At 38.8% G+C, this 15,786-nt stretch overlaps 1 protein-coding gene across 1 annotated transcript; it reads left to right on the top strand.

The window, feature by feature from the left end:
- The first annotated feature begins 1,272 nt into the window (after positions 1–1,272).
- Positions 1,273–7,064, top strand: pkdc (protein kinase-like domain containing). Its single transcript, XM_030157630.1, has 3 exons — positions 1,273–1,410; positions 2,692–3,064; positions 5,988–7,064. The coding sequence occupies exons 1-3, from the start codon at positions 1,395–1,397 to the stop codon at positions 6,577–6,579; spliced, it is 981 nt and encodes a 326-aa protein (XP_030013490.1). The 5' UTR covers positions 1,273–1,394; the 3' UTR covers positions 6,580–7,064.
- Positions 7,065–15,786: the final 8,722 nt, after the last annotated feature.

Here is a 15,786-nt window from a genome sequence, read left to right as displayed (position 1 = left end):
ACTTTATTTATATGGCAAATACGGGTCCTCAGAAACCAGTTACATTCTCTTCTTTGAGATGGAATGACAAATAAAACTCCTTTGAATCCTTTGAATATCTGAAATGTCTTAAGAGAAGTATGTGGAATTTTAATAATATCCTCCCTGTTAATTAATGTTTGGTGTATTTATAGATCCACTGTGATCTTTAAGTTGTGATTCACTAGTATAAATGATAAACTGAGGTGTAATATTGTTAACATTGGACTTATTTTACTAACAAGTTTTCAGGTTGTTCATATTTGTTCATGTTATGTTCAAGTACAATTCGTAGATGTAAACATTTTCATTACAGAATTTACTTTTTTCACTCAAGGTTCAAGGGGACTTTATTTGTACCTGTAAGAACTCAAAAGTTCTTATCCTATTATTTATATTATTTTACTGGTCCAGCCCACTTTATATCATATTAAGCAAACCAGAAACTGTTGAGAAACTGTTATTTCTGAATAAAAACGAATAAAATCTCCCCTGTCCTACACATCATTGTCCAAGTTATACAAGCATGTTCATTGCCCTCTTCCTTGTTCCACAAGTACTTTCACTGTCTTCTGCCCGTTTAAGTCCATGACATTTTCCTAAAGTGGCTAAATAAATGAATAAATAAATAAATAAATACATACATAAATACATACATACATACATACATACATACATACATACATACATAAAATTGTACCCACATATGATACTACCATTTGGAGGACATTTACACACGGAGAATACATTCAAAAATGTTTTATTATATACATATGTGATAATTTATGTAGAGAAATTATTTGATCATACATTTTTTTTGTTATTTATAGTCATTCCCAAGAGCCATAACAGACCCAAAAATTCAATGCATCACCCATTCTGTGGTTCAGATCCAGCTGCCTGTGATTATACACATGGCCAGTAGGTGGTTTCGTGTGCACGTGAAGCTTCGAGAAATGAACCCTTTCTCGAACCAAATGACTCAAATGGTTCGACTCATGAGGCTTCATCTCACCATCACTACTTTATAGGGCTCTTTTTTTTTTTTTTTTTTTTTTTTTTTTAGGGCTCTGGCGCAGTCGTTTATAAGAATGTGACGTAACTGTCACGTGGTTTTTCTGTTTCCGGGTCACATCAGAGAATACGCTGATCTTTCCCTACTCTGCAACACTGGTACGCCATACGGTCTGGACCAGTCGCCCTGAGACGTGTCTAGAACGTTCCTTACATGACTTTTCTGTTGATCACACGGAACAGAACAGATCGCTGCAATTCATTAGGAGCATAAGAAGCCAAACACCTGCTAATTTAGAAAGAAACAGTGTCAGTTGAGATCTTGTTTATCGGTGAACAGGTTACCTAAAAGTAACATACGGATGGTCCTTTCAGCCGGTACGGTCAGTAAGAGACTCTTTAGCGGTGAATTCTCGTAAAGAATTCTATACTGATAGTGCTGTTTTCGAGTGCTCTACTAGTGTGTTTTGCAGTGTTTTTGTCGAATGTCGTAACGTAAAATCATAATAAATAAATAAATAAAATAAATAAAATTTATATATATATATATATATATATATATATATATATATATATATATATATATATATGTATAGCCAGGACAGAAAAAAATGTACTGTCTGCAAAAGAAGCTGATCATGAATGTTTGAACAGTGAGATGGGGAGCACTAAAAGTAAGAAGCTGTGACATAAACACAGAATGCTCTAAACAACGAAAATGAGGACATGTAAAATAGTTGAAAGTTTATTTCTGTAATCTCATGGTTTGTTACACACATTTACAGTTTTTTTTTTTTTTTAATATAAATATTAACTATACAAAAAATCAAGTCTGGTTTTCCTGTTTCTGAATCCACTTCTGTTCATTCATCTGTATTCAATCTGCAGCTGCCCTGAGTAATAAAACACATCCATTTCTCATTCTACCACTTCACATGAGATGATACAGTGTAGAGGAAGAGGATTACAAGTATTAAACAAATGAGAAATTAAGGAAGTTTGGTGATAGCGAATGTTTGCGTCTCAGCTAATTAGCACCCACTGCATCTGCATGTTTATGTATTCACTTGATATAGAGTGAGGCTTTTGTGAGGTGTTTCCACATCTTCGTTTTTAATATTTTATTATATTTATCAGTCCTTTATCTGTCCTGCCCAGTTCAGTGGAAAGTAAGTGAAGTAATTTACGTCCAAGCACAGCGGTCTTCATAAACAAAGACAAAACTTGACTGAAAAACAGACTGCAGCTGTTAATGACTACAGAACACTGTTCGACTCAAAAGAGTTCAAACCCTTTTTCACCCATTCTGGCACATCAGAAAAGTAGTTTCTGATGGTACAAAAATGTCACCGGCTCAGTCATTTACACAGTGAGTTGCATGTCTTAGGACTTGGAAACAGGAAAATCGTGATGGTTACGTCATCACTTAAGTCCCCATAAAGAGTTGGATATTTTACACACTTCTCAGTAGGCTTATATTCTTTACATTTTAGCATTCAGTAGATGTAAATGTCACCTGTTGTCGTAGCCAAACCACAGTGGTTTTTATCAGTAAGTAGTCTACATCACTTGTAGTTAAGGTAAGTTACTTAAGCTCTAAGCATTGATGACAGTGGGCAGCTAAATAATTAACCACAATTCTTCCTGTTCCTACTTGAGAAATGAAGGAGGAGTACCGAGACCTCATCCTGAAGGCATGTGGAGCCTCATCTCTCCGTGTTGGCTCCAGGATCCAGAGCCTGTGGAGCGGCTACGGGGAGATTGTGCGGCTGCACCTTGAGGGCTGCGAGCGGCCCTCTGTGGTCATCAAACACATCAAGTTCCCGACAGAGGCAGAGCATCCAGTAGGCTGGAGCACAGACCGTTCCCACCTGCGAAAAGTCCGCTCCTACCAGGTGGAGACTCACTGGTACCAGAACTACTCCACTGGTCCGAGCTGCCGGACTCCCACCTGCTTGACTGCCTGCTCCAGCGGAGATGAAATGCTTATAGTCCTAGAGGACCTGGATGCAGCAGGTTATGATCAGAGAAGGTAACAGAGAAAAACAGTTCACTCTGTTGTGCCAACAACTATCCTCGAAATTTAAGAGTAATTTTAAAGGGTTTGTTTTATTTTGCTTTAGTTGCACCTGCTAGAGAATCTTAAAATATCCTTTGATATGTTTTAACTCATGTTTTTACAAAGTCAGCTGTCTTTAAACTTACCACTGAGTATAACACTGTCCGTATACCTTATAATTGTATTTTCTTGTATGCAAAGTATAGATTAACCCATTTAAATTTCATGACCATTTTCCCACATTAGACCGATATCTGCATACATACACAGACTTTTACATGCATGAGTAGATTTGTCTAAAATTTAGTCTGAAATCTGGTTACAAATTATCTACAAATATGCACTGATCTTAAGTTCTAATCCCTGGAGACTCCTACCATACCCTGTTATATGTAGATGCTGGGTTAGAAAGCCATTATGGCTCTAGAAAATTTGAAAAAATCTGTTAAAGCTATACCATATGATGTGGCATTTTTACACTTTTCTCTTGTCATCGTAAAATGCTCCTAATAAGCGTGTGTCAAACTAAAATGTAAAAGAAATCTACCAGGTATTGAAACTCAAAAATGTTTCATTCTCATATATTGCTCATATTTCTGATAATATTCTGACCAATCATTTTATTCGGTCCGAATGAAATACTTGGCCGAGCCTGGCTGAGCCTCCTGTCAGTCATCCATTACTGCCATCCCGCATCCAATATGGGTATCTCTGAATCTGACGTTTGACTTGCGCTGCTCCTCCTGTCACTGACCGCAGTCTCCTGTCTAGGGATGTGAATGGATAGGACTCAAATGCACATGAAGGGAAAAAACAGATTTATTAATAGAAACAACAAACAGAACAACCCAACTGCAGCAATCATAGTCCAGTGAATGTAGGATGGAGATGAAGTTCAGGAGTCAGGTGTACTTGACTCCACAGACAGGTCTGCACAAAGGTCAGGTTTTATGACCGCGGGACTCATACAGGTAAATGTACTTGGTGTTACACAGTGTAGGATTATGTAGGATGATAAACGTATGGACTACGAAACCTCAAATGTCCACAGAAAATTCGTGGAGTCCGTGCGCTCACAGTGCACCCGCCCATCACCTGGGCACCTCATTGCCCAAGTGATGAGGTGCAGTGAAGACAATGACCCAGCGCTGCACAGACCAGACCCTTAAATACAGGGTCTACTGATGAAATAGGAGCTGCGTCAGATGGATGATGTATCTGATTGCTGAGGGAGGGGTCTGTGGCCACGCCAAAGCGGACCGGACCTCCGCCTCCACCTCTGCTTCCACCGCACGCATCAGATGAGGGGAGGGGAGCATCAGAGCTCAGGCACGGGGAAGCGGGCTGGGCTTTGGAGGGAGGTGGGTTTTTCATGTTGAAATTTTTACTAAGTGCTGTGTGAAATGCCACATCGGTAGGTATAGCTTTAAGAAGTGATCAATGGTGGGACAGTGATTACAAATCTTTACCTCAGTTAATTCATCAAAGGCACACAGTTAAAGGTGCATATGTCTTTTGTCACCAATTTTTCATCAGATCTGTAAAACCTTAGTCATAGCCTAAGTATCACGAATCCATAAGTCTTTCCGTGATTACCCACCTGAATCTCTTCCCTCACGGTGAACAATTTCAAAGTTTACTCCACCATAAACACTGTACGTGTTTACAAACAGAGAAGGTAGGTCACTCGGGCATTTTTGGAAATTTGTTGCAATGTGCATTGTGGGTTGGATGGGTTGGACATGGATTGTTTATGGTGGAGTACACTTCAAAATTGTTCACTGTGAGGGAAGACATTCAGGTCTGTAATCATGGAAAGGTTTACGGATTTATGTGACTTAGACTATGACTCGGGTTTTACAGATTTGGTGAAAAATTGGTAACGAAAGTCATACGCAGCTTTAATTCTACACTAGAAGTACAAGTAGTAATCTCATTGTATGTGTGATCAGGAGGACTGTGTGATATCGCAGTATGTTTTTCATGGTAGTAGAAACATTGTCATTTTAAACGGTAGCATGTGTCAAATCAAACTCTTTATTGTAATATTTTTTGTCATGTGGGCATTTTGTGTTTTCTCACAACACATTCAGACAGGAAAATTACATGAAGGTAATGGAAATAAGGAAGAGAATAAGTGTGGCTCAAACAGGGTCATGCTGTACTCTGCATTTTAGGGCTGTACATGTTCATGTTGAATGTTAAACTCATTTGACTTACTACTTTATGTTGTGTTGCAGTTTTACTGCAATGCAGTAAGGGGCAATCTTTAAACTCTTCGTGACCACAGAAAAACAGGCTTGTTTTCAGTTTTGTGATGATATATATGTGTATATATATATATATATATATATATATATATATATATATATATATATATATATGAATTATTAAAGATGTCATTAACTCAATTTTTCAGAGGCACTGATGTATGTATGTGGGTATATATGTATTGATTAAGTTCATATAATTACAAAAAAAAACCCCACAAATCAATCCTTACAACTTCTTTTTTTTCAGTTTTTTCAACTTTTGTGGCATCATTTTTTTTTCTTCCAGGTGTTTCTGAAATACACTAACGAACAATTATATGCATTTTTATGTTTAAGTGACTTTTATTGGCTAATCACATTTTTAGAAAGAGTAAGTTTGATTGCATTAGTCAAAAAAAAGAGCTAAAACCTGAAGACAAATATAGTGGAGTAAACGGTACAACATCTGCTGGTGAAATGTAGTGGAGTTGAAGTATGATGTTGCAGATAATACTCTTGTTAAGAACAGCACTTAAGCCCAGTATTTCATTATCTGAGTACTGAGTTTCATTCCATCACAGGAAATAATAACAATCAGGAAAAATAAGTTTGTGCTGGATAAATTGTGTTTTTGTTCTCTGTAGGACCTGTGTGAAAGACAGGGAGATAATGGCTTGTCTCAGCTGGTTGGCCCACTTCCATGCTCTGTTCCTCAGTGTGGCCCCAGAGGGCCTGTGGCCTGTGGGGACGTACTGGCACCTGGAGACCAGACCAGATGAGCTTGAGGCCATGGACAACACTGAGCTCAAAGCAGTTGCAGGCGACATCGACAGGATCCTCAACAAATGCCACTATAAGACTATCGTTCACGGAGATGCCAAATTAGCCAATTTCTGTTTCTCTGGTAGCAGGGAAGATGTGGCTGCAGTGGACTTTCAGTATGTGGGTGGGGGATGCGGAATGAAAGATGTGGTGTATTTTTTAGGAAGCTGCATGGATGAGAGGGAGTGTGAGAAGAGTGTGCCGGGTTTATTGGATTACTACTTCACACAACTGAAACAATGTGTTGACAAAGATGTAGATTTTGCAGCGCTAGAGAAAGAGTGGAGGGAGATGTTTGCATTCGCCTGGACAGACTTTCACCGATTTCTGCTTGGGTGGATGCCCGGACACTGGAAGATTAACCGCTACAGTAAACAGCTGGCCAAGCAGGTTATGCACAAACTCAAACTGTAATTAATCCCATTCAGACATACCCATACATCCGTAGCAAGAACACTCAGCATTTCTATTTTGCATTCTGATAAAATTAGAAATTGGAATTTTGAGAATTTCTGGCCCAGACCTTTTACCTAGAATGTAATAATGTATTAATCTGTAGTGACTGTTTCTACAAAATTCACCCAAAAATGATGATGTCCAGAATTGTGAATGTTAGACTTACTGTGAATTGCCTAATGTCTTTGGATGTTCTCATGCTGTTACCTGAGAAGTGATGGAAGAAGACATTCCCAGACTCTTGTCCAGCACTGATAGATGACTTTTACATGTACCTATTTAAATTCATGTTTTGGCCAAGATATTTTGGAATTCACACAGGGGGTTATGTGAGGACAAGCTGGCCACCAGTTTAGGACCATTTAGGGCAGGACATCCATTTGTTATGTGTATTAAAAGGCTGGGATTAAAGGAAAACTCGGAGACTTTTCCCTAGACTGCAAGACTCTAGTACCTTTGTCTTTTTTCCAGCAACATTCCACAAGAGATTGGTTCCCAATGTGGGGCTCAGAAGAGAGTGTCTTCTTGGTGTTGAGGAGGGATGACACTGTGGTCATGGGGGCATAAATGGCAAGAGATTATCTTGCCATTTAATGTCCACAGTCTCATCACTTCTCACTGTGAGTAGAATTTAGGCTCTTTGACAAAGAATTTGAAATTAATGCAATAGAAGTTTATGCAGTTTGGGGAGTTGGGGTGTTTCAAGAATACTTGCAATTTTGGAAAAACTCCTTGTAACCATGGTGAGTCTCAGAAATGTACAGTAATAGACATGTTCTGAACTGTTTACCTGGTGTGTTGAACATTGTCTACTATGTGCACACCTGAAAATTCGGTCAGTAATCCCTACATTTCCCTCTTCAACTCCATTTGTACATAACCCGTTTTTGCCAGTTTTGTGTCAGCCAAAGGGTGATCACAATTTTCAACCCTTTGCCCTGTTTAAAAAGCCAAACAATTGCTTACATATTGAATGATTTTGAATACTCTATGATATTGCCTCAGTGATAGAACAATTTAGGTCTACATTTTATGGATCTTAACATCATGACAGCAGTTTTTCAAAAACCTGTTTTCGTAACCGCTGCTCAGGTTTTTTGACCCTCTAAATCTTTTGTCCCTCAGATGATAAGAAATAGAGGCTTTTATGGGTTTTTAGGTCAATTTCATTCAATACTCATCGGTTATCAAGAATAACTAGTTCAGCCATCAAGTAACCAACTTGTTTGTGATTGGTATGCCTCTGTTGAGGACATTTTCTCACCTGTCCCGTACATAACCAAAATTTTCACTTAATGTCAAAGTGATATCTTGAAATAAAAACAGGCAAACCCAAAAAATACATCAGTTACAGTCCTTTACCACAGAGGAAGGTAAACAACCAAATGTGAAACTTGTCATCTTAGAAATAGGCCAGTAGTAAGTGTTGAAACATTGCACGTCAGGAATGTCCCGTACATAACCACTTCAGTGTGGAACATGCCTTTTCCATCCAAGCAGGGTTTGAGATTGACTTCATAGTTTATGCCAAATACTCTTCCTACTGATGCAGATTGACCAACATATCACTGTAAAGAAGGAATTTAGGAAGCCCATGCTGGAAATACCTTTCTGCACATCTCCAAAATCTGACAGTGCAAGAAACATACCTAAACTGGCCATGTCCCGAACATAACCATGCTTCAAATGTTCATATCTTTTGAATACTAGAGCAACTATAGTTCACTGGAAGAATGTGTTTAGTAACTGCTTTAATCTTCACAAGAAGAAATAGCACAAAGAACAATTCAGTGATCCTTATCCATCTCTAAAAAGAGTGTCCCGTACATAACTTTTTGCCAGTGCGAGTTATGTACGGGACACCTTAATATATTTAAGCTAATCTTGACATTCTGATTTGCTGATTTGAACTGATGGCCTTGATGGGCATCTCATGACCCATCTCATTAGTGTAGACCCAATTTTACCCAGGATGTGTGGAATATAAGTGATGTTTTAAGCTTCATATCCATGGTACCTGAAAAGTGGATGTTTTTTTGCTGGGAATTTCGCATCATGCATAAAAAACTGTTTTTCACTTCTTTTTTTCTCTGACTAGAACATAACCCTAACCTAACCCTACATTTCAGGTATTTGGAAGTTTGTTCTTTAGTTATTGTTGACACTTTGTCATGTTTTTCTGTTTCATGCAAATGATACAACCCCCTTTCCACCATGCAATAGCAAATGACATTCACAAAGCATGGTTTAATCATGTTTTACCCATTTCAGGAGGTAACAAGTTCAAAATGATGATCATGGGGGCGAAACAAACAAGTGTCCCGTACGTAACCTCCATGTCCCATACATAACCCCTACTGTACACTCTGAATTTTTGAACATTCTCAGCCTTGATGGAAGACAGTGATTCATGCCCTTAGTTTTACAGTGTTATATGTCTACTCATTGTAAAGGAGCTGTTTGGTGGCATTACCTGGTGATTTGGGGAAATGAATACAAATGGAACCGTATCCTGAAAATCCTGTTGGATGTTAAGAATGCACCAGGTTCAAAACGGACACTAAAATCCATTCAGATTGATTTAAAGTACCTCAGCTCACTTATGCTTGGGCAAACCTGTCAACTGGAACCCATTTTCTTGATGAGAATTACATTTTTATCATCATTCACCTTATTTTTGTTGTGTGTGTCCCGTACATAACCACAGTGTTGTCATGGTTTTCTAATTGCTGTTATTTCATAATAAAGCATAGTATTTGAAAACGGTTTTCAGTTTTTTCTTCCTTAGGTTCCTCTCTTAGGGATCGGCCAAGTTTTGAGCAATTTCACCATGGTAAAAATTTTGGCCCTCTGGTTGACAAAAGTTGCGAGTATTCTTGAAACACCCCAGTTGCACTCATCAACTGGCTGTGTGTTCCCTTGGTGTTTTAAATTGGCCCCGGTCAGACATTTAAGAATTGGCAGTTAGGAGTATGTGTAATTTGCAGGCCAATGCATTTGTCTGAGAGAGACGAAATGTTCTGCAAGGAACAGTGCATGGTGTTGAATGCTACAGCAGAGCCTGGGGGAACAGTGTGGCCGAAGATAAGGCAGATTCCATCAGGTTTTGTCGATACTGCACCCTGACATAATGAATATTACTTTTATGTGCCAGACTTATGTACAGACAGGCACCAGTGAAAACCAGTGGCAACTCATCAATAGAGGGTGGTAGGGTGCTGCCCCACCAGTCTCGCATGAAGAAGATGATGATAGGAATCACCTAAAACAATTTAACAAAAACATTAATATTTAAATAAATGAGGTATACATGATACAGCCCACGAGTACCGTGTATAATCTGCATTCAAGTGTTTAAAAATGCTTTTGGTCATTTAGTGAGCAATCAAGTGGGGCGAAAATCTGCACCCAAGGCTCTCCATTTATCATAATACACTGATTTCAACTGGCACGTGCGCTGTAGAACCCCTCCAATACAAGAGACAGGAGAGCCTTGGGGCGCAAAAAGTTGCACCCAAGCACCATCCACAGGAGTAAACGTCACATCCTGAAAAGAATCAAGACCTCCTTCAGAAATGCAATCAGTGAATAGGTCTGTAATACTAAAGATCAGGAGTTAAGTGGCTAAATAGCTCAGTGGTTAACACAGCTGCCATCAGTGTGGTAGACGGGGGATTGTTTTTTTTTTTAATAATTTATTTTGATAATAATTTATTTGTTTTAACCCTTGCGTCGATTTCCTTTTTTTTTTAATACCATGTGATATACCCATACTACCTTCACCCCTGCTCTTAAATGCGTTGGCCATACTATCAGTGTAAAAGACACTTGTTAGGGACATGCCCAACTTTAATAGAGTCACAGAAAAATTTGCATATTTGAAGGATAAGATGAGTGAAATGTACATATGAAAAACAAGAAAAGCACTTGGAGAGCGCAGACCTCCGCCAAGACAGATCTGCCCCCCCCCCCCCCCCCCCCCCCCCAATCACCACCAAAATTTAATCATTTCTTCCTTGTGCCAGTATAAACGTTTCCTGAAAATTTCATGAAAATCCATTCATAACTTTTTGAGTTATCCTGCTAACTAACAAACATGCACACACACAAAGCAAGGCGATCACAATACCTCCTGGCAGAGGTAATAAATAACTGAAAACACAAAGGGTCATATCTATGTAGATCCTAATTTCCATGTACTAATTTGTGTGTGTAATATAGAATTTTGCGTGTGGGGTTGAACTGTGGTTTGCGGGTGATTTCCTAAGTTTGCTTGCACAAATGACAACAGGTGCAAAGACAACAGGCACATACATGTCAATTACTTTTCTCCGTCATTCCAAAAATGCTCACACGAGGGTGAAAAATACGTTCTCTGCATCTTGTTTCATTATTGGGATGTCTCCTTGTGGCAATAACCACAGCCGTGTGTGTAATTACGCATACAAACCGTTTGCACCTCCTTTTGAGATATGTTAAATATAGATGCAGTTTCTATTGCTTTCAGGTTTGAGAAATCACTTTGCATGTGCTAAAATAATATATTTACATTTTCTCCTCCCAGCACACACACAATTGCATGTAAACACCCCATATTGTATATTCATTGTGACAAACATACTAATTGGGTGCAAGAAAGACGCAACCCTTAGTGCACACTGTTAGTAAACCAGTTTTTACATTTTTTTTGCTTGTCCAATGAGTTTGCACACGTTTTTACACATGCAAACCTTTAGTACATCTGGCCCATATTGTATTTTCCTTTTACTTGAAATTAATATTTTAAAATAGTGGTGCATGAACTTTTGTGTATCTTAATAGTGATAAGTAGTTATACTACAGCTGAAAACTGGCTTGGATACTGCACCCCACTAAAAAAATATTTCACCAGCCAGTTAAATATTTGTGATGGTGATGGTGAAAAAATATTTCACCATCATTTCACCATGGTGAAAAAATATCTCACCATCACTACTGTAAAAACCTTTACAGTAGTGATGGTGAGATGAAGCCTCATGAGGCATCGAACCATTTGAGCCATTTGGTTCGAGAAAGGGTTCATTTCTCGAAGCTTCATGTGCACACGAAACCACCTACTGGCCATGTGTATAATCACAGGCAGCTGGATCTGAACCACAGAATGTGTGATGCATTGAATTTTTGGGTCTGTTATGGCTCTTGGGAATGACTATAAATAACAAAAAATGTATGATCAAATACTTTCTCTACATAAATTATCACATATGTATATAATAAAATATTTTTAATGTATTCTCCGTGTGTAAATTTCCTCCAAATGGTGGTATCATATGTGGGTATAATTTTATTTATTTATTTAGCCACTTTAGGAAAATGTCATGGACTTAAACAGGCAGAAGACAGTGAAAGTACTTGTGGAACAAGGAAGAGGGCACTGAACATGCTTGTATAACTTGGACAATGATGTGCAGGACAGGGGAGATTTTATTCATTTTTATTCAGAAATAACAGTTTCTGGTTTGAAGTGATTTCTTTTTTATTTTATTTTATTTTTCACACAACCTCTCCGGCCTTTGAAAACACCCTTTCACATGGTACAGAAGATGCACAAATACACAAGAACAAGATTATGTAAATTTGGGTACAGTAATTTATTGTCTCTCCCAGTACTCCAGATAAGTAAACTTTATGTGTCTGAAATAATGTTAGATTTAGTTTACCTTATTAGGAGTTATCAAATCCAAATGTTCACACACAGGGGAAATCCTCTTCTTCTTACCTGGCTCCATCCTCTTACTCATCCTTCTCTTCTCACTCTCCTAAATCTCCAAATGATCTCTCTCTCTAAACTCTTCAAACTATCTCCAAACTATATAAACGCTGTCCAAACTCTGATATCCAAACTATCCAAACTCCATTCAAACTCTGTTCTGAGTCACATATCTCTCAATCAAAAACCCACATTTTGAAAGGAGCCTGAGGGGTTTATTTTGCTGTCAAACCTGAATCACATAGAACCACCACTGAACCACTGCGTGAAGTAGTCACATGGTACAGCCGGACAGTGAGGCTTTGGACATCATCATTTTCAGGTCCTCCCCTAAATGAAGCAAGCCTTGACACGCGCTTCACGGAAACGCCCCCTCAATTACTCGACACGCTTTGAAGCCTCACATTTTCTGACATCACTAGTGTTATGTGTGTAAAAACACCGGATTTTTCATGCTGGTGTGTTGAAGACGGTGCTGTGAGGAAATAAAGAGCCTCCAAAGTTGAAACTGTCATCCTTTTTACACATCACGCCATCAGGGCTCATCTTCCTGACGCTCGGTTACACTGGGACGGATCTGGAACAGAATCGCTGACCGATTCAGCCCGAAACTGTTTGGTGGATCTGGCCCGGTGTCCAAACGCACATCGGGCTAAAACGGGTACTGCTTCGAAAACGGATCTTCTACAAGGCTAACGGGTCTGGCACCAATCTGGCAAACGGATCTGAAACGCATCTGGAATGCGGGAGACTCCGGCACAACAGAGCTGGGCCAGAGCTGGACCGCTTCTGTAGAAGATCTCTTTCGCGGAGCAGTACCCGTTTTGGCCTGATGTGCGTTTGGACACCAGGCCAGATCCGCCAAACGGTTTCGGCCTTTGTCGGGGTGCGATTCTGTTCCAGATCCGTCCCAGTATCTCTTTGCAATTTGGGACGGAACTGGGCCAGAGCTGGACCGCTTCTGTAGAAGATCCGTTTCGTGGAGCAGTACCCGTTTTGGCCCGATGTGCGTTTGGACACCGGGCCAGATCCGCCAGATGATTTCGGACCGAATCAGTCAGCAATTCTGTTCCAGATCCCTCCCAGTGTCTCTTTGCTATCTGGGTAGCTAACGCTAGAGTAGCTGCTGATTATGCCGAACATTTGCAGATAAATAATGTCAGCGCAATACTTTGTTTTAATAAACATTTTTGCATAGACACCGTATCCATGGGGGCTGCCACTGCTATGTGACGTCAGAGCTCGAAACTGTGAGTATATTGATCTAGTATGAGTTCACAGGTGGGAAGTCACAGGTTTGACTGTCATTCCAGTGCCTTTTCACTGGTAGAAGGTTGGAAAAACACGAGTTACTGGTTGCGTGGAACGCAACATAAGTATCATGCATCCATTAGTCTTTCCATGATTACGCACCTGAATCACGTCCCTCACAGTGAGCAACTTCGAAAGTTTGCTCCATCACAAGCTGTCTGTTTGTGTACATACCAAACCCAAACCAAACCATCACTTGGACCTTTTCAGAATTCCACACAGCCGCAGCAGCAAGAAGCAATGAAGCCATTTCTGTGTTTCTTGCTGCTGTGGCCATACTGTAGTGATGGGACTTTTGGCTCTTTGAAAGGAGCTGTTCAGTCAGGAGCCGTTCACTGAAAAGAGCCATTCAAAAGACTGGCTCTTTTATGTTTTTTGCATTATTTTGAAACACCAATGTTTTAATGACTAAATAGGCTACATGTGATAATTGACATTACATTTTAAGGTGTTTAGTTGGTTAATTAATTAATTAATTAATTAATTGGTAAATATTATCTTACCGTAAAAAAGAATAGTTAAAATGTGTGGGCTAAGTACATGACATGAGAGATGACATTAGGCAAATGCTGGAATTTGACCAAAAACATCACGGTACATTATGTGGACTAGTCTGTAGCCTAAAAATGAAGAAGAAAATAAAACATTTTCTTATGAAATAACATTTTATTCTCCTCAAAACAAGAACAACCAATGTGTGTAAACATACGGAAAAAATTGCACAAAACACAACAGTGATTAATCACTGCAATTACTTAATTACCTGAACTGTAGAGCAATTCTCAGAACAAGAACAGTATGTTGGTAAACATACAGAAAAAACGCACAAAGCACAAAAGCGATTTATCATTGAAATTACTTAAATACCTTAACTATAGTGCATTTTCCCTTAGAACAATAAATGTGTGTAAACATACGGAAAAAATTCAAACTGTTGTTTTTTTGCTAACTTCTTGCCATGAGACATGTGCAGTGCGCAAGCACTCTTTTTTTCTGCTTGAACATTCTCCTCCTGCGCAATGCCTCCCCAGTGATGACAGGCAATCAGACACTCCCTCCTTAAAAAAAAAAATAAAAAAATAAAAATGAACGGCTCTTTACAAAGACTCGGTTCCCATCGTTCATTTCAAAGAGCCGTTCAAAAGATTTGATTCGTTTGTAAATGTCACATCACTACCATACTGTGGCTGTGTGGAATTTCCATTCCCATGATGCACTTTGCATCAAAATTTTTGAAACGGCCTGAGTGATTTATCAGTTTGGTATGTAAACAAATGGACTGCTTGTGATGGAGTACACTTCAAAGTTGTTCACCGTGAGGGAAGTGATTCAGGTGTGTAATGATGGAAAGACCAACGGATGTGTGATACTTAGGCGATCACTCGGGTTCTATAGATTTGGTGAAAAACTGGTGACAAAAGTCATACGCAGCTTTAGGAGGTGTTTCCTAAAGTTCCACTTTAGTATTATAATTTGAGACTGGTTTGAAGTCGCTGGGTCACGTGACTTTGGTGCTATTGAAGAAAAACAGACCTTTTTCATTAAAATATTGATAATATTAATAAAAAAATATTAATATAGAATGGACGCCAATATTAAGTTATGTTTCCTAAAGTTCCCCTTTAGAATAATAATTTGAGTCATGTTTGAGGTCGCTAGGTCGCGTGACTGGGGAGCAATTGAAGAAAAAAGAGCCTTTTCATAAAAATATTGATAATATTCATAAAAGATAGACTGGACAGCAATACTAAGTGGTGTTTCCTAAAATTCCTCTTTAATATAATAATTTGACATTAACTTGATGTCGCTGGGTCATTGGACTGAGAAGCTATTGGACAAAATGCCCCCCCCCCCCCCCCCCCCCAAAAAAAAAACAACAACAACAACAACAACCACATATAATGAACATATTTAAAATAAATATATACACAACTATAAATAAATACATAAACAAACAAACAAATAAATAAATAAAATAAAGTGATATGTCATAATTATTTAATGCAATTCTGCAATTCAGCATCAACAATTTCTTGGTTCCATGACATGGAAGGCTTTATAATGAGTGTATAAAGTTTTCTCCGGCGTTTAGAGCAGTAATTTAT

Source organism: Sphaeramia orbicularis, chromosome 16 (assembly GCF_902148855.1).
Source record: "Sphaeramia orbicularis chromosome 16, fSphaOr1.1, whole genome shotgun sequence".
Taxonomy (NCBI): Eukaryota; Metazoa; Chordata; class Actinopteri; order Kurtiformes; family Apogonidae; genus Sphaeramia; species Sphaeramia orbicularis.
This window is presented reverse-complemented; position numbering and strand designations above follow the sequence as displayed.

Excerpts from the sequence above, each read along its gene's own strand:
- pkdc (XM_030157630.1), top strand. Across the intron at positions 3,065-5,987 it reads GCAGGTTATGATCAGAGAAG|GACCTGTGTGAAAGACAGGG; the intron begins GTAACAGAGAAA and ends TGTTCTCTGTAG.